This window comes from Orbicella faveolata, unplaced genomic scaffold (genome assembly GCF_042242905.1).
Source record: "Orbicella faveolata isolate gen_17 unplaced genomic scaffold, um_ofav_v1 contig_48, whole genome shotgun sequence".
NCBI classification, from domain to species: Eukaryota; Metazoa; Cnidaria; class Anthozoa; order Scleractinia; family Merulinidae; genus Orbicella; species Orbicella faveolata.
The window spans coordinates 8,122,197-8,142,396 of NW_028301578.1; the positions used below are offsets into that span (position 1 = coordinate 8,122,197).

The 20,200-nt window shown below is 39.9% G+C and overlaps 1 protein-coding gene, 1 long non-coding RNA gene and 1 pseudogene across 2 annotated transcripts in view; 1 reads left to right on the forward strand and 2 right to left on the reverse strand.

Annotated features, from left to right (window-relative positions):
- Window positions 1–11,146: 11,146 nt before the first annotated feature.
- On the reverse strand, window positions 11,147–12,406 carry LOC149096346 (uncharacterized; annotated as a pseudogene).
- A 1,268-nt stretch (window positions 12,407–13,674) lies between these two features.
- On the forward strand, window positions 13,675–14,486 carry LOC149096347 (uncharacterized). Its single transcript, XR_016204427.1, has 2 exons — window positions 13,675–14,020; window positions 14,114–14,486. It is a non-coding gene; the product is annotated as an uncharacterized LOC149096347 (long non-coding RNA).
- A 4,659-nt stretch (window positions 14,487–19,145) lies between these two features.
- LOC110059840 (protein bark beetle-like) overlaps window positions 19,146–20,200 on the reverse strand; it is a 57,803-nt gene continuing 56,748 nt past the window's right edge. Inside the window, exon 25 of the mRNA XM_020766566.2 lies at window positions 19,146–20,002. Coding sequence (XP_020622225.2) covers window positions 19,755–20,002 — 248 coding nt within the window. The 3' untranslated portion in view covers window positions 19,146–19,754. The remainder of the gene's footprint in view (window positions 20,003–20,200) is intronic.

The window sequence follows — 20,200 nt, forward strand, 5'->3', positions numbered from 1 at the left end:
GTTTTTCATTTAATTCCAGTGGCGGATCCAAACTTTCAGCTAAGAGAGAGGGTTGGGGGGGGGGGGGGGGGGAACCGGTTTGTTTTGCTTGCCCTGCCGGCTTTTCTTCCTTCTGTGATTTCTTCTTTTCTGACCCAAAATAAGCGGGCGTTGGGGGGGGGGGGGGAGGAGGGGGGGATACCCAAATCGTCCTGTAAGCATCTCCTTTCTTAAACAGTGGCCAGAAAGGCGATTGACGAAAAACAATGCGCTTAGTCATTTTGGAATAAAAAGACTATTTTCACCTCATTAGATATGCCAAGCGTACAAAGTCCAGTTTTCTCTTTTTCTGCTTTTATTTATTTAGTTTTCTTAAAGTATTGTTATTGTTATCAGTGGTTGATCTACAATTTAAAAAGTATATATATGTTGATAGGGTGCTATGAATATTCACTACAAACAAACAGACTCGAAGTGACCGTGATGAGGGCGATGCATCCGATGTAAGAAGGACAGAGTTCTCTCTTTTCTTTTTTTGAATAGCTACATTAGGGGTATACCACTGTATATTTGCAGGCCCGAGTTTAAGCTAATCTTAGCCTCTTGTTCTTATTATTTCCTGATCTGCAAGCTAACTTCCCTTGATCCCTTTCCACAACCTGAAGTGAAGTACTAAATATAAACGTCGGTGATGAGAAATTGGAGACCGATACTTGTCGTGTTATTTTCTCCTATGAATAACTGATAACTACGAAGCTAACGCTGTAGTGGTTTTGAGACATCGATGCTCAATTTACAGAGGAATTACTTCCCCTTTAACACTACCTTTTACCCCTAGTTAGTATTATTTGGGACAACAGTTTTAACCGTTTTAACTGTTGATGGGATCCGTTCCATTAAAGGATTACAAAAAACTTAGACTGATGAAGAATGGGCAAAAGGCCTAATATAGGGTAAATTCACGTCATCCAGGGCGGTTTACACGATATAAATCTAACAAAAAAATTGAACTTATTAGTCTGTTCAATGGCAACAACGGAACAACAGAACAAACCAATCAGAATTTGAAGGGAGTGGGCGAAATGGAATCAAAGAAAATTGGATGTCGCTTTTAGTTTATACCAGTCTTCGCTAATAACCTACTTTCAAGACTGGAACTGAAAACCCATGTTAGTGTTGGACTATGGGAAGGTTATTCGCTTTCACTCGCTCATATCCCCACACCCCGACCCTCTGTCATTTCAATGTTGGCTGGTAAACGAGACTACCTACGCCAATTTTCCTGCAATCACCCAGTTAGGAGAGGGGTTAATTAAAGTGTTTCGACTCCTATTTGGTAATGGTTGGATATTCAAGCTAAATGTCTTAAAATTAAAAAGAAAACGCATACGTCAGAATTACTCAACAGCTTTCAGAGTGAAAATCAGCGAGGTTAAAGCGCAGGAATCATTTTTCGTGCAACACGGGGAACAACTACGGGCTCACCAGTTTCCGTTGTTCTAGCAGAAACCGTCATGCAAAACATCCAGGATTAAGCCCTTGGAACCTACGACACTTGCAACCTACGTCGACGACACCTTCACAGCCGTACAGAAAGACGAAATCGACGATTTTCACGAACACCTGAACAAATAGAACGCCCACCAGAAATATACATCACAAGAGAAAATAAATGACACCTGTAGTGCCATTGCCATGGCAACTCTCTTGGCTCCAGTCTCTTTCTGGCAAAAACCAAATATCCCCATTTGCAACCCTTTTAAGTGCGACAGAGGTCCTGCTCGGAACAGACATGGTTTCCATACGGTCTAAACTCTCCTCATTAGATTGCTAGGAGTGGATGATACTTGGTTAAAACAAAAACTGGGAATTACAATTCTACATAAGACAAGACCAGCGGCAAAACTGTTGTCATGGCAACAGCGCCACAGGAGTTATTTTGTTTCTTCTGGTGCCAAGTTTGAAGAGCACTGCTCCGATAGTTCTCGAGATATTCTTGATTCAGTATTTTACAATTATATTTGCACAGTTCATTACGTCATCACTTTCCTAATTTGCATAATACAGAAACGTTGATATCTCTAGGAGAAAAAAAGAAAAGATATTCCAAGAAGGCATGCAAACGCCATTCTTCTGTATTTTGAAAAGCCTTTCAAATCAGCAGCAATTATTTTTCATTTCATAGGCACTTTAACGAATGTGTTAATCTGCCAGACGGGAATTTCAATCCTGGTATAACATCAACGTTTGCTCTGGTAGAAGACTGACGCTTTCTCCTGGGTTCTAGTGTCACAGAAATATAAAATGCAAAAAGCTTCGGTTGACACCTAAATTTCTCTCAGTCCAAAGAAACGGCTCAAACTACTATTGTTATCAATTAAAAACAAATATGATGGGGATGCTGGCTACCCGAAATAACCTGAGAGTTAAAAATGCCAGGTAGCCAGTGAAAAGAAATGAAGATGTCATCATGGCAGTTGTTTACTTTTTGTTGGGATAAAATTCATATTGTCCTGTCCATTTTTTTTCTTTTGGGTGGGTTTTGTTAGGAATCCAAGAAATCGATAAAGAAATAAAAATGTGTGTTAAACACGGCAGTTTGAACACAGTTTTGGGGATATACAAGCTTTGATATGGATCCTCAGTACTTCACGCTGGCTTCGGTTTTCGATCATGAACAGCTATAGGTTTCATACTTCGCACGAGTCTCGTATTCCAGTCGAACACCACAGAACACTTGAAGTGTGCCATTTAGAATACCTTAAAGACTCTCGTATACGTCAGTATTAGAACATGAACACGTTTCATACGTCGCGTGAGTCTCGTGTTCCAGTCGCACACTTCGGAACACTAGCGTGCTGCCTGACTGAACTACGCGGTAGTGTATATTACCTGCATAAAACCCGTTCTAGACGACGCAAGACACCTTTGGCTGTGAAAAATGTGACATAACTTTCGTGTCCATAGCGTGCGATTCTCGAAAATTAGAGCATACTTGAAGTACTAGTATTCGAAGACGTTCAGGTCAGCAGTGGCGTCGTGCATCTCGTGTTCCAGTCGCAAACTCTCGAACAACTGAGAGTATTCGAAAATGTTCGAGTCATAAATGATCACTATATCTTCGAAGAACATCTAATGCAACATTAATCTACCAAAACGTAGTGCGCATGATTTATCGAACACTTCGAATCATTCACGAGTATTAAATTTGAATACGGAAAAACGGGCCGGATTCCGATAGAATATTCCAGGTGTATTTCGAGTCAGCCGCAATCGAATACGTCAGAACATTGCGGTATACTCGGCGTGCGCCGATCCGTATTCGAGCGAATTCGCGCCCGAATATTTGGCTTTTGGCGGAGTCAAAAAGTTTGCAAGAGAGTTCACTGACATGTTTCTTCTCTAGATTACTTTAGCCACGGGTTGGCAATGGGTATTTTGACTTAATATCTAAGATACCGATAGGTTTTTTAAGCTTCTGAAAATAATTAATTTTTAACTTTCACGTAAAGCTCGTTAAAGCTGGAGATGACACTTCTTCAAAAGACTGAAACCTCTGAAATAGCTGTAGAACTTTCAACGCTGTTGTTTGTAAAAAGTGGAAAAAAATTAGCTCTTTTAAAAAGTAATCTGTTTTTCCTAGAGTTGTAAAGTGTTTCAATACTAGCGAGAAGAATTAAGCATATTTTTTAAAATTGATTTATGCGTAATTAATGAAGTAAAACTCGTCTTTTCGATTTAACCGAATTTCTTTAAAAAAAACGTCATTTTTTTTCACAGTGACAACGACTTATTTGAAGAAAGTTCCCTTTAAGTGCTCTCCGGGCAAAATATATCAGGATTCGCGATTTCTCGAGCCTGAACAGCGATTTTGGATATTTCTAGACAGTGACTCTTTTAGACTCGTGAATTAATCAAGTTATTTTTACCTTAAAGAAAAAGACTTTAGCTCCTTATTATCATATGCTTTTAATGCCATATTGATATTGTACGCGTTCCGCGCTAGTTCATACTACGCACGTATTAAAATTTAACGGTACTCGGTACCTTCACAAAACGCCCAATTGCCCTCTAAACACTTTAATCCGAGAACACATCAATGAACTAAATGGCGCGAAAGCTAGTGCAAGCAAACCTTTTCGAAGCAACAAGAATAGATTATGTTATGTTATGTTATGCAATGGTAACAGGGTCTTGCTGATTTCCTAAGTTTTCATGTGTTTACAATGGTGCAACAATCAAAAGATTCTACGCTTCGGTTGTACACGTACTATCCATTATTTATCAAACCTTTCTCGACTTTTAGGTTAGTGTAATATATAAGATATACGTGAGGCTATCTAATTTCTCAGCCTAAAAAGATCCACTTTATGTTTGCTGCTTTTTGTCTGTACGGTCAACAACTTAACGTTTGCAACCTTATTGGCGTCAAGGCAATTTCTTTTCACCGCATGACTCGCTATGTATAGTTGTAGGACTAGTAGTAATCATGGATTAAATGAGCAGGTTGCATAAAGGCCATAGCATCCAGACAGAGAAGCGAAATATAACGAGCCTGTCTCCACATTTAGGTCAGTGTCATAGGAACTTTAATGTGATATTTTCAAAATCTTCGTGAAACTATTAAATAGTTTGTCCCAAATTTTCTAACCAAGAATAAATCCACTTAATTCTTTGCCAGTTTCAGTCTGTATCGTAAACAATTTGCAGTGAAAGCCCAAAAACCGTAAAAACGTGAAATTATTTAATTCTAGAATGTTGGTCGTGACCGATCAGATGCAAGATAACAGCGTTGAGGTTGAGTTTGCGGTTTCATCTCGCACCTGATTGGTCGTGACGCAATTAACATCCCTGAAATAATTTTAGGCGTTCACGCCTTTCTGGGTTTGACGATAAACTTTGCAGCCTTAATGCATCCCCCGCCGAAGAGAAGACAATCGACAGCTGGAAATACGCCTGCGTCCGCAGGCTACACCCTTATTGAAGTCAATTTAATTTCGTTTCACAGCTTGATTTGCCATATATAGTAACATACACAGGAAACTGACATCACGTAGTAGTTAAAAGTTACTCTATAAATACAGGCGTTAACACTCAATCCAGCATCTTTGACTAGACGTTCAAACTTCGAAAGAGAACCACGCGCAGCTAGATGAGATGGCAGACGGACCTGGACCTATCGGATATATATTCCATCGATAGTCGCGTAAAGTTGTTCATCCTTTCGGGGGCTCTACCAATCCTGGCAATAACACCAACTTAGTCGTGTACGACGACAACAGCAGCCCAGAAAAGCTCCAAGTCCGATTTATACCCGTTGAAGGTTTCGGCCACTTTGGATATATCGAGCATGTCTACAGTGGTAAGATTGTTCATCCTCAAGGTGTGAGTATAGATCCGGACAATGACACAAAATTGGTCTACCATTCTGATCGTCATGCTGGCGCACTCTTTACATTTGATGAAGAAGATGAACGTATAATGCACCAAGGTGGAAAGATCTGGCATCCTTCGGGCGGTTCGCCCAATTCTGGCAACAATACGCCATGCGTTCTACATTCTGACGTCCACGATGCTGCAAAATTTTACCTTGGCAAACCGGATGGCACTAAGATTTCCCCATATCCAACTCCAGAACTGAGTGGGACCTGGAAATTGATAAAAGCTTTCATCGATCCATTAGCTACACAGACCTTCACACAAACATATAACGTTGGAAAGTCGCTGACCTCTTCGGTTACAGAACAGCAAGCTTGGAATGTCTCGGCGGGAATTGCAAAGGGCATTTTCTCGGCTAGTGCAGAATATTCAGGCTACGTTGAAAAGTCCAGTGAGAAAACGTGGTCAGAAGAATATGAAGAGACCACAACCATCCAGGTAACAGCAGGGAAGACGGTTGTGGTATGGCAATATGTGTTCGGAATGCAGCAGTACGATGAAGCATATTCCTTCCAGAGTGACATCATTGGAGACACTGACAGCCTGGAACATACGCCAAGTATTTGAAGGAGTTAAAGACAGTTAAATTCCAGGTTCAGCTATTAACTAAACTTTAAAAGGATTTCTTTCGTAGAATGGAACTTTTGTTTAGAGTAGAGATGTAGTGCACTAACGTCATAGATAATATGAATTGCCAACAGTTTCTGAAAAAATGAAGTGTCTCGGCTCTGGCATGGATGCATTAAATGTAACAGGAATAACAGGCCTTTTCATATATGGGAAATTAGCAGGAAATTAAAACAGCATTAATTTGTGTAAGATGGGTAGTTTTCGGAATATTATTGGCTTCTTTAGAAGAGTTCATACTAGGGACGTAAGTTTAGTTCAAGTTCCTTACTTTGTAAAGAAGTCGAGAACACGTCAGTCAACTAAACGGCGAGAAAAGATAGTGTCCCTGAACATAAACCTTGGTAAAATGCGATGTAGTAACACGTTCGCGATTAATAGTTTGCTTTTCGTTTTTGCACTGTTTTTATTTACACTTAACATGTATATCACCAGTATGAGAAAGATGATGTAACGACGTCAGAGTAAAATGGCGACATATAGCATTAAAGACTCGTGCATTAATCAAGTTGTTTTACTTTAATCCTTTTGGTTTTTTATTGTCATATGCTGTTATTGCCGCATTAATATAAGGAGAGTGCAGACTAGGGACGTAAGTTTACCTCAGGTAAATCTTCAAAGGAGCGAAAGTGCCCTGAAAACTCTTGAAGGCGAGAACAAGTTAATCAAAAAGAACTCGCTGCAAAAATTAAGATGATTTCCGCAGAACGTTCGAGCAATAATGGCAAAAATTAAGTTACCAAAACAAACAAACAAACAAAAAAAAAAACACTCTTGACAAGGTAATATTTTGAATACAACTAAGAAGTACTTATCGAGACTTAAGAGCGTGTCTACGAGAGGACCAGGCAGGCGTGACACATGCCATCTTACCGATTTCTCTCAAACTTTCACAGATGACTAAGGTCGTTAAGTTATTCTACAGCCCAAAGAAGTTTGGGCGCCCGGTCAATCCCTGGGGTATTGGAGCTTTCACATCAAATCCCTGGGATAAAACCCCTAAATTAGCTCTAAAATTGCACTTGCAACAATGATTCCTCACACTAACAGAATACAGTGGGTTTTTATCTTTTTTCATCTAATAATTCTTTGAACCTTAAAGTGCAACTAACCCCCCATTTTTTTTCCTTTAATGAAAACTACTAGTTTTCTATATTACTTCAGCGAAAAATTATTTCGATTGATAAAATCCCTGCGATTCTACAGGTATTTAAAGTTGTTATTTCTTGCCCCACGACCGAGCATGGTGGGATCTGAGTCGGGCCTCTTCTGACGTCATCGAAGGACATGACTCAAAACACTCAAGAGACGTTTGACTGGGTTTCGAGCGCTGTGAAAACATATTTGGGGTGTTTGTGCTTCATATTTTATCGAAAATGGACAAGGCTTTTAAAAGAAAGAACTGTATCATCTAGCAATACAATTCGGAGTCTAGCTACGATTAGCACGGCTACGATGTATATATATACTTTTTCGATTTCAAAGTGCGCGTCGCAAGTCGAGCCCGCCACATTTCTCCTTCACTGTTCTTTGCTTTAAGAGTCTTTTTCACGTACGCTAATAACCTGAGTGTTGTATTTCGGCCGAAAACAAGAACATTCTCCTTTCAGCGCTACAATCTCCGTCCGTAAAGTCGAATCTCTATGGTTTGTTTTACCTGACTTTCCTTACATAAACTTATCAATGCTTGATTGGTCTTGAGTTTGTGACTGGGACAGATATATCTCTTTGCTCAAAGACCTAAACAGTTGGGTACGTGAAAGGGCCTTTGAGAAACTCAGCCACGTTGTTGACCTCGTCCAAGTAGCTTGCGTGTGGTTGTATATAAAATCCAAAAATACATCGCTAGTTCAGCTATTTGAAGCCTCGCTAATCTTAATCACTTCATTGTAGGACGTGCGTGTCGTTGACTATTCGATTACAATACTCTCTATTTCGAGGGCAAAAATACGCGATCCGATTGATTTGCTGTATATTTATCTCACCTAGTTTTCATTGTTTTGGTCTGCGACTCGGGGGCTCGTTTTGATAGAATAGTCAGAATAGTCAAATTCGTGTGTTATCTACCCTGACAATGTCGAGCTTTGCACTAAGATTTATATAAGCGAAAAAAAAAATGGGGGGTTAGTTGCACTTTAAATAATGAAACATCCAACGTTGGAGTGATTTGAAGTTATTCTCGCCATTGAGGAACATTTGAAAACTAACCATGTCACGCGGCAACAATTTTAAAAAACCGCAAATTAGGCTTTTTACCCAGGCAGTGAGGCCTGGGTTTAAATTTCGGCTCCGTTTTTTTTTTCCACGTTCAGTCACAAATCGCCGTCTGGTCTCTAAAGCACATGCGCCACCTGTGCATGCGTATAGCACATGGAATTTACAGAGGTTGTCGTCGAGAAAAGTTAGCACGGATTCCATGATTTCTAGGGTGATGAAATCACATACAAAAGAGCACACCGTTCAAGGTAGACCAACACTAAAGGACGTTAAGCGTTTTCGGAACGGGTCGCTGCAAGCCTCTTACGAGAGATCAATTTACGAGCGAACATTTTGAGTAAATCATGAATCATGTTATACCAAAGGAGCCATCAACCGGGGCTATCAACTCTTCAACTTGAAAAAAAGCATCTTCAGAAGCGTCTTCGTATTTTTAGACGTGATCGTGAACCAAGCAGAATCCCAGCACGAGCTCAAGAACGTCTGAGCAACAAGAGCAGAAAGGTGAGGGAATTTGTTTACGAATTCATCTGTTCGAGTACACCTAAGTAAAATGCTCAGAGAAACTTCGTAAAGTATAATAGAGATAAAATCTCGAACTAAACGATATTCTCTCGTTATTTGCTTGTAACAGAGTTATGTGTCTTAACAAGAGTGAATCTCATGTAGCGAATTATTGTACATTTAAGCTGAAAGAAACTAATGTATGTTGACCCCAGCAAAACAATTCTTGGCTTGCGCTGTCACGCAATCCTGACGTAATAAAAAATTTATTCGAAAACCATTTAGTGGATAAAATCAAGAAATTGTGATGTTATAGGAGATTAATAAAGATGACACTCCTCGAATTTTTAAGTCTGTGCTTTTTCCCAAGCTCAGATATTCGTCGAAATAATTTGCACAAATGTACAGAGACCAGTATGGAACCGCCATGTTGGTGTACTTCCGCGGTACGCCTACATTGCGGCCGGAAAATATTGTAAACATCTGGAACTTACGTTGGCTATCTAGGCGACTGATTATCTGTACTGAACAAACAAGCATTTACATAAGCACTTTCCCTAATACTTTAACTTCCAAATGGGCTAAAAATCACGAGATAAGTATATGATTTCGACAACCACGTTCGTAGGTCTATGTCGCGCATCACCATATAACTATGAAATTCAAAATGTCTCGCTTGCTTGAGAAACGCAAATAAAAACGACAAAGGCTAAGAAAAATAGACTGAAACGTTTATAGGTTGATACAAAGACCTTGACTCATTTCACACCCTAAAGACTTGCAAACAAGTAATAAGCTATTAATCGATTCGAAGAAATGCAATCAAAAGCAGAATAGCTTAAGCACATCAATTCGATTGAATTTCGTACAACTTCAAATGCAGAATATTTAGCTCAACTGCAATATAGCTATTGCTTCTCAGTATAACGACTGCTTGGGTACACGCAGCAAAGCGTCTAGTTAAATTGCAAATATCTCCAATGGGCAACATTGCGTGTCGAAAAACATGTAGTCAAAATAAAACCCTATCAAAGTGCTATGGTTCTGACGAAAAACAATTTGGGGTTCTGTTACATTCCTCTGAAGTATGAGACAGTCCAAGTTAATTGGAGTACTCCGTGACCATAAGCTGCTGTTTAAGGAGCTGATTCGAATCGTGTACTGGTATCAGTGACGCCAATTTGTTTGTTTTTCAGCACTTAAAACGTTAAAAAAGATGTTTATCTGCATAGCTAAGAAGTTAAATTAATTATATAAATTCTAAGACATTGACATGATTTACTGACAGTTGTGTGTAAATCTAATAAAACCCGTATGTCGGAAGTCGACCGTTGAAAACAAAGTGCGTCAGGTATATTTTGCCACATTTTGTTAGTTTCCACACTTATTAAATTCATTTTCAAGCTTTGAATGCACTAAAAGTAATTTACTTATAGGAGAAACAGCAGCCTTCATGTAAATGTAGGACCGGTGTTTGGCGTGACACTTGTTTGTGTTCCAAGCGTCAGTATATCTACTTGCACGAGCATTTTTCTGAGATCAGGTTAATGTAAACGCCGTCGCCATAAGAAGCAAACAGAGATAAAGGAATGCACGCACTAGTCTGTCAGCTGAATTGTTGTGTTGACACTAGTCACTGTATTCTTTGTTTCTATTCAATTGTGATCTGGCGACTAAATGATTATCTTTACGCTTTACTCAATTCTTTGAATTACGTTTTGACGGTGGTATTATTCACCAATCCGAGAAAAATTAAAAACACCGGCATTCAACGATGCCTTTTTTGTGTGCAATGTTTTGAAAGACCGGAAATACCAATGAAGTAGCTGAAGTTTTCTTATCACAAAATTTTTCAGCTCGTACAACATCTTAATAAGAAGAAACAAGGCTGCTCAAGACCATAAACTTGTTTGAAAGATATCCCGGTTATTTGGATTTCTGAAGAACCGGAGTAGGTCTCTCATGTCTCTTTACGAGCATAAATGCTAATGCTTTACTGAGAAGATGCTTTCCATCTTTCATTCCAGTTACAATTGAATACACATTGCTATGGTATGTGGCAAGAGAAGGTTGCTAATAGTGGGGGTACTCAACATGCTGAGGGTTTTTGCTTTCCACTGTTTTGCCAGCTTGCTCGCCAGATATTGTTTTGCTTAACTTTATAAACACTACTTTTCACCGCATGGCAAGAGTGCTTTTTAGTGGTTCCTCATAAAATTAAGGTTACTTCGCAGTTACGCATAAAATGCACTTTTTGAATTAAAGTTCTACTCCCCTTCTTATTTGAAATCTTGTCTCCATTGCTTCTATTTCGCTGACATAATCAAGGTCTTCTTACTCCTCTTGGAAAGCACTTACATCTCGGTTCAAGACACCCCTCTTATTCAGGGCTGACAGCCTGCTGACATATCTTGCAACTTGAGGTGTTGAAAGCCATTCCTCCTTTATAAACAATTTAGTTCCATTTGCTGTTCTTAGACTCTTCATTTTAGATGCAATATCATCAGTATTTGCTTTAACACCGGTTTGTTCTCCTTGGAAGAATGTATCCCGCAAAACAGACCGAACGCGTTCAGAAAATCGGTTGCCCAACCCCCCACCAGTGAAGGACTATCAGCTGATACTGAAGGCGATTATGCCACTGACGGTGCAACACTAATTTCACCTAGCTTGCACATAGTCTCCAGTGACAGGTTTACAGGTTTCCGCCCACTTTGCTATAATGCTGTCATAGTCAGATTCTCTTTCTAACTTGATTAAGTGGCGACCAACATCAAGACGTGACTGTAGACTTTTAAATTCTTGGTAGATTTTTACACAGCCTTGTTCTGGGCACGAATAAGAAGCAACCGATCGAGTTGCTGACTCTGCTTCTTCTGACCGGCTTATTTGTACCTCCGTTGGGGTTAATGGTCCGACATCTTGGGCCTGAGTTGCTACTGCACGAAACGTGCCGACATCTTGAGATGGTCGGCCAAATGGCTGAAGCTCTTGGATTCCTGTGGGACCTTGTGGAATACCATACTTCTAAAGCTGTGCGAGCGAAAAATCTTGCCGGTGCCCACATTGTATGCTTTCCAAGCTCTCAGTCCAGCGGGCTCGAACAGAAAATTGTTCGGTGCTTGAATACCAGTCCTGCTATGTTTCGTCACACTTTGAAAAGAATCTTGAATTTCTGCAACAGTGGCATAACAGCCCTTGACCCCACCATACGATTCAATAGCAAGCTTCGTGTCTTTGGCGGTGTTTATGTCATTTCCCTTGTTTATAAATCGCCCCATGTGACTTTTAAGAGTGGCTATAAGGCGATCACAAACATCTTTGCCAGCTTGTGGTCGCTGAGATCGTACCGCAAGATTCTGATTCCTGCTCGCGCACCAATACTTGGCAATGACAGGAGAAGAAACGCATTGTGATAGCACCCAGCGTTATGGGATCGCAGGAAAGCCTCACTGAGGTTGGAATAACTATACTTTAAAGGCACAAGCGTAATTTCCAGGATCGATGCCACAGCAAACCAAATTTGAGTGCATTTTGTCAAAAAGATGGATGTAGCCTCTCGTCTAGAGGAAAAACGGGATTGTATTATATTAGTATTGTCACCATTAGGCTTACAGGCAATGTAGAGATAAAGCTCCATATTACCAAACACCCATGGAATAGGGGATTTATTTCAATCATGTATTCGCATTTCCTTTTTACCCGCATTTTTAGTTACATAGGTATATATATTTCATATTTTATTAATTACTAGATAAGTAATTGTAGTAGGGTGTCCCCAGTTAGCATACATAGTATGCTAGCGACTTCAACATTTTCAGAAAATTCCGTTCTTCTCTTCCCTTCTCTTCCCATCTCATCTCATCTCACCTCATCTCATCTTATCTCAGTCAGTGGTGTAAATTGTGTAAATTACGTAAATGACTTCTGCGCCGATGTAACATTGACAGATGTCTTTGTTGCGGTATCACTTTTTCGTTGCTCTAAGTTATTTTGATGACCACTAGATTAGTTTATTACTCGTCCTGTTATGCTGGCGTGATGAACAACAAAGACACCTGTCATTTCACTGTTGGGTGGTAAACGAGACTACTTACGCCAATTTTCCTGCGATAATCCACTTAGGAGAGGGGTTAATCAAAGTGTTTCGACCCCTATTTGGTAACGGTTGGATGTTCAAGCTAAATGTTTTAAAATTTAAAAGAAAACGCATACGTCAGAAGTACTCGACAGCTTCGAGAGTGAAAATTAGCGAGGTTAAAGCGCAGGAATCATTCTTCGAGCAATGCGCGGAACAGCTATGGGCTCATCAGTTTCCGTTGTTGTAGCAGAAATCGTCATGCTAAACATCGAGGAACAAGCCCTTGCAACTTACGAAGGAACGCTACCGCTCTGGCTAGCTACGTCGACGACACTTTTACAGCCTTACACAAAGACGCAATCGACGATTTTCATGAACACCAGAATAAATAGAAGCTCAAATTTCTATTGAGGTTTCAATAATTAACACGAAAAAGAAAAACACACAAAGAGGTTTTTTAACAATAATTTTATTTGTCTACCTTAAGTTAGATTCTCAATTTTCCATTGCATTTTTAACTTATTTATAAATTGTAAATTATTAAGATTTTTATCAGTAAGTTTACAACTAGATATGTATATTTTTGTTAGTAAGATGAGCAAATCCAGTCGGCGTCGGAGGCATCACTAACAGCAGGAAGCGGGTAATTCTGACACCAATGCGAGGCCACGCGTGTAAAGTCAACTTCCGGCGATCGAGGAGACAAGGCGATCATCTGCAATCATGCCCAACGGAGATCACTGTTGCGTGCCGCAATGTAAAAATAATCGCGCTAAAAATATTCCAAATCATACCTTTCACCAATTTCCCAGTGATGAAGGCATTCGAAAGCAGTGGGTTGTCAAAATACGGCGAGACGTGGGCAAAAGTGTCCAGGTAAGTTGGTTAGGTTATCGATGTCATTGTCGCGCACATGTATTTACATTAATTATTATGATCTGGTACATCTACAGATAACAAACAGCACAAGAGTATGTTCTGTACACTTTAAGGAAGCGGATTTTCAGACAACTTTAACAGGGAAGCGTGTTCTGGAGAAGCATGCAGTTCCGAGTATTTTTTGCTAGTCAAGATCACCCAGGAAAAGAAAATCTCCGACAAAGCGAGAACCACCGCGTGCACGAGTGCGATTGTTTGATGTAAGCGTGCCATCGTCCCCTGTCACTGTGACAGGTAAATATTATTGTCGGTATCTCTTTAAACATTCCTTGGTTAAAATCGTAAAATAATCAGAAGTATTTTTATGTTTTTCATTTTAATCCATAGCATCAACTTTCGGCCAAGCTTCTGGTGAGGAAAGTCCTATGGAGGTCCAACCGGAACTGTCATCCTCTCCTGCTGCTGTAGACTTCCCCGAACCAATATACACTGTCACTGTCACAGGTAAATATTGTTGTCGGTATGTCCACCAGATTGCAGTACCAAAACTCTGAAGAAATCAAAGTACTCGCTGACTCAGCCATGATGTTTCGACACGCGTGGCCTCGCTTTCATGCGAAAAATGGTGACGTTGCATCCAACATGGCGGACTATGATTAAGGCGAATGAGGACGCAAAGAAACAAAGAAAAAAGTTATGGGGAGAGTTTATAAATCAACTGCGCTACACCCATGAAACACGCGTGGAGATTCAAAAGAAAGCGAAAACTGGTTAAGGAACTTAAGGATACCGAGACAAAAAAACGCAACTGGGCCACATTGCTATACGCGCAAGGATGGAAAAGAACAGGAAGAAATGACATGGGTGAGAAATTCCAACCATGACACTCGCGAAATCGAGTGAGGTACAAGCCTGAAACACACGCGTGGAGATGTTAGGGAAGACTAACAGTTGCTCCTGTTAAAGATCTTGAGGATTAGGGTGAAAATGCGAGTGTGGCACATCGCTAAATGGGCGACGATGAAATAGAGGAGGGAGAAATGATATCGGTGGGAATCTCCACTCCACACACAACTGGGGAACGATGCAATGGACGAGGGAGAAATGATATAGGCGAGAATTTCCACTCTACGCACGGTGTAAATCGAACGAGGTCCACGCGTGACACACACGTGCGAAGACGTGAGGAAGGGCCAAAACGTGTTAAGAAATTGAAGGATCCGGAGACCAAAGACGCAGTTCTGGTACGTCGCTCAACGCAAGGGGATGCAAAGAAACAGAGGAAATGATATGGGGAGAGTTTACATCCTACGCATTGTCTAATTCAAGTGGACTGCACGCGTGAAACACGCGCGTGGAGACTCCAAAGTGTGCCACAACCTTCTCCTGTTAAGGAACTCGAGTATTCCGAGACCAAAAACGCGACTGTGCCACATTGCTAAACGCGCGTGGGTGTAAGGGACCAGGAAGAAATTATATGGGGGAGAATTTCCAACCCTGACACTCGCTAAATCGAGTGAGGTACAAGCGTGAAACATGCGCGTGGAGATGTTAGGGAGAGCTAAGACTTGATCCTGTTAAGGTTGACGGGATCGAAAATGCGAGTGTGCACATGGCTAAATACGCGACGATGCAATGAAAGAGAAAAGAAATGATATAGGCGAGAATTTCCACTCCACTCACTGTGTAAATCGCGCGAGGTCCACGCGTGACACACACTCCTAGAGACGTAGGTCAGTTTCGTGGGATGATTTTAATTCGTTTCGTGGGATGATTTTACTTCGTGTCTAATTTGTCCATTGTCTAATCTGTCCATTGTCGCAAGAAAGTTGTGTTTTTATTATTTTGCCTTTCATCATAGGATATAAAAATATCTAGTGCGCAACCCGGAACTTTTGATCATTTAAACCGAAATGGTTTTTCTTCTCTATCACACCAAGAGTCATGCCACAAAGCTTTGGGTTTTAGTGGTATTAGAACGCAAACCAGAGAAATTCTCGAAGGAATCTCATAATTCGACTATTTTTTCAACAGAATTTTAACGATGGGTTAGTAGCACTGATTAACCTATCTTTGCTTCGAAATTGAAAATTCTGATTTCTTGTATTTTTGTCTTGCGACTGTAGTTTCTTTTCGCTAAATTAAAGAGCTACTTAGTAGGTTTTTCACCTTGGTCAACTAACCTAATTTTAGATCGAAGAACTGCTTCGTAGATACGTTGAAATTCTATTGTTACGATGTCATATTCTGCAATTTCAGCGTTTAATTGCTCTTTATTATTGCTGTTTCTTTCTGTTTTTGTTTCTGTTTTATTTCTGTGTCTTTTCTATTTTGTGAGACTTCCTATTTCCAACTAAATTAATTCACATTTTAACCTTTCCTTTTTCAAGCTTAAGGTGATTCCCTAGTAAAAGAACCCGCCATAGATTTCCGATGAAACTTGGTATGCTGTTGTTACAGGACAAGGAGATATTAAAAACTTAGTAAAAAGAGGGGGTCACCCTGCTTGTTTTCACGCCACAATGCTGACAAATAAGGTTATTTAGGTGACTTTTGGTAATCTCCGTGCGCAACAAATAAGCTCGATTATTTTTCAATGTAGCGTATTAAATCACACAGAGTTTGACTTTCTTTGATTGTTTATTCATCTACGTCCCAGAAAAAAATGTCTTCAAATACCCTGCATTTTTTTATTCTTTAAAGGATACATAATTTGGACATGCGCCGTTGAGCGCGTTATGTCTCCCGCTGTAGTATTTATTTCATTTGCCAAAAAAGTAGCCATAGGTTTCTGCTAATTTTTTTCTCATTTATTGAGGATACTGTTCTCATTGAAATTGTGAAATAAAAAGTGGGGGTCACCGTGCTCGTTTAAGAGAAAAGGAGAATTTATTTAGCTAATCGAGCTTAGTTTGAGGGAAATTTCTTACGTTTTGTAAGCGCACGCGTTCATGTGCGTGCTAATGACGCGAAAATCGTGCGCAGTAGGGATGCGCAATGCAATACTAAGGAATCACATTAAAAACTTCAACTGTATAGCCGGGTAATTTGCTTTAATCAGCTCGACATATTCGTTGTCTTTCAATAGGGAGTTTTTAAATGTCCATAGCCCGGGATCTCGCTTTTGACTAGAATTTTGGGTCAAGTACAATAGCTTTTCGGTTGGGAGCGTTGGAAACTTTGGTTGTTTACCATTTACTCGGAAAAACCGGTTGGCCGACAGTTGTAGTAAATGGGACGCGTGAAATCCTGAATGGAAATTTCAATTTCCACGGGGATGCGCTCGTTCCATTCCCACGACTTTTTTCCCGGAAGATAGTATCAAAGACGATCCAAGCCAAAAGGCCCTGAACTAGTAAAAACTAGCAAATGGAACGCATATTTTTCATTCGGGAATTCCGTTTAGGTATTTTGGTCTACCGTTCCGGTTGACAAAATTGATCTTTCCATTTACATTCCATCCGAAATTCCGGTATTTTGGGGGAAATGGTAAACAACCTTTGGTATTGGCTTTGACGACCCATTTTGAAATTGATTTCGATACTAAAATGAAGTCAATCCTGGAACTGACTCTCAATGATTTAGACTCGTAAGAATAGCTCCTTTCAGTTGGATCAAGCTTCCTAAAAACATCATTTAAACAAATATTGTCCATCATCGATTCGAGTTTGTCACGATATGAAGCTGGTCTCCAAGGAATGCCACCTTTTTTTTTTTTTTTTACATTTTTTCAATCCTATTCAGGCCCCCGTTTTTGTGTTTGCCAATATTATTTTTGTTTTTGTGTATTTTTTTTCCTGCCTTGTTTTTTTTTTTTTTCTTTTTTTACTTTTGGCCGTTTTGCTGTCCCACAATGAAATTAAACGGGATTTTGTTTACTTGATCACAGAAGTTTTCAGGAACTGGCAGCACGGGTGCATTATGAATAAGCTTTGAAAGGCCACAGATTTAACAATGTTGACCTGCCTCATTTTTTTAAGGTATTTTCTAAAATACCTTAAAGAAGTTAAGTTTGTCGCTATTTTTTTCGAGTTTGAGAAGTGTATCCCTTAAGCATAAACATGTCTTTAGGCCACTTAACGTTGAACGGGATATCTGTTTTTCCATTTTCCCAGCCACATTAATTGCATCTGAATTTGTGTTGTTAATTTTTAATCCTGCGCATCTTTCAAACTTTTCCAGGAGGTCAAGCAGAAGACTCATTGATTGAAGTCTTTTTAGAAAAAACTGTTGTATCATCCGCACAATGTGTTATTCACCTGCATAAACGGTAGTATAATTTTCATGCTTAGTCTATACTACGTACAGAAATCTAACAATTTTAAAAGAATGTACATGCAGCTCAATCAAGATATTCGTATGTTAATAAGGTAAACATAAGCTAACATAACTTCGGACTGAATCGAAACTCATGGAGAAGACTTGTTGTCTGCAACGGTTCACGTCAGGAAAAAACTTCAGTTTCAAATCAAAGTTTAATTTGTCAAGAGTTAAGAATTTGTCGCTATAGTAGTTCTTACGTAATATATCAAACACGAGAGACAGTGTTTCATCGGGATATCCAAACACCGAGAAGAGATTCGAAAATACGACGCGCAGCGGAGTATTTTGACGAAATTCGAGGTGTTTGGATAGCCGATGAAACACTGCCTCGAGTGTTTGATATATCTTCTCAATCGAAACTAAAACTAAGGAGTAAACAGAGAAGCAAAATCGTCAAAATCTATGCTAATTAAGACCGGGTATCCAAACCTCCTTTACGGTTGTGATTTTCTTTGTTTTAACTTGATGAATTATTAATGAGTTTGAGAAGGTAAGTGCCAGAACAATATAAATTCGACCGTGCCTTGCGCCGTCGCATGCAATGTCTTGTTACGCTAAATTCTTTGCGTGCTACAATATTAGCGCAAAGAAGTTCTCGCGGCTTGAAATTCCCACCGCAAAGAAGTTCTAGCGTTTCTAAAATCCTACCGCAAAAAAAGTTTTTGCGGTTTTAACTTCCTAACCGAAAAGAAGTTCTTGCGGCTTACAAGATCCAAGCGCAAGCGACCCGCAAGAAGCCGCAAGAAGTTGCCGGCTCGCGGACGCAAAAAGAAGTCAATGCTCGTGCATTATTTTTGGGCTGTACTGTATATCGATGTATGGGTGCAAGCACGAAGTTTAAAGAGCACGAGAGAAGCGTAAGAGTTGCTCGAGGTGCAGCCGAGAACAACTCTAACTTCTTGAGTGCTCTCCAAACTTCTCACGTGTATCCATACCTCGATATACGCACAGTTAAAAGCATGACCCAATTGTTTTATAACCAGCGACAAACACTCGGGTGCTATTTAACAAATTGACGTCACTTTTTCAAGTGTTCATGCGACATTATCAAAGTGGATCCGCAGACTACCTTGACAATGTTATGACGAAAGAAAGCAAAAGTAATATTGATTTTATTCATACTCTTTATGGTAGGTTTATAAATCTCGGTTTACATCTATCCACTTTGATTTCAAATCTTGTATTATATAAGCTTAGGGTGAAACGTTCACTATTTCTAGTTGGGTATATTAGCTTGAGCGTTTTGGTATCGAACAACAGGAACAGCAACTATAGTACTAGAATTACTGTTGCCACTTCTGTGCTGTATCTGCTGCTACTGCTACTACCACTACCGATGCTTTTGCCACTGTACTAGTGGTGCTGCTGATACCGATAATGCTACAACTTCGGCTTCCACTACCGACTATTACTACTGCTGTTATGTCTACTGCTACTGCTACTGTTACTATTTTACTGCCCCCGTCACTGTAGTTGTCACTGTAACTGCCACTGCGGCTTCTACTACCATAGCTACTGCTACTGCTACTACTGCGTTCGCTTCTTCTTCTGCTTCTTCCGTTAAAGCTACTGATGAAGCTGGCGCAAAAGCAACTGCCACTGCTACTACTATTTGTATCGCTAATACAGCTTGAACTGTTATTAATCCCTTATAAGAAAGATATAATGTCTCTGACTATTATAGGAAACCAGAACAAGCCAGTTCTCATATCTTCCCGGTTATGTTGGGTAACTCAATATCACCTTCAAGGCAGTCATTTACTCTTCCGATATTTCTGGGTTGCTTGGCTGAAGATGTCCTGGTTTTACACAGACACTTTCGTATTATAACTGCTATGATTATAATCATCAACACTCCTCCACCACCAGAGGCACCAATTATGATGTAGTTGGGACTGTTCTGTGGCGCTGCAGTAACTTCGTCACCAGGCGTTGTGCTCGTAAATTGGACTGCTATCGAATTAGAATACAGGGTAAGAAAAGAAGTTAAAGGAAGAAGGTAAGTGTTGACGCATGTCAAATCACCAGTATTAACTGGGAAATATGGAATATCTTTGATAGCAGTTTGGAAGGGGCAAATTCCTAAGCTTAAATGAGAGACAACGTAGAAAAATAAACAGACAAACAAACATATCAGACAACTGAACTGAT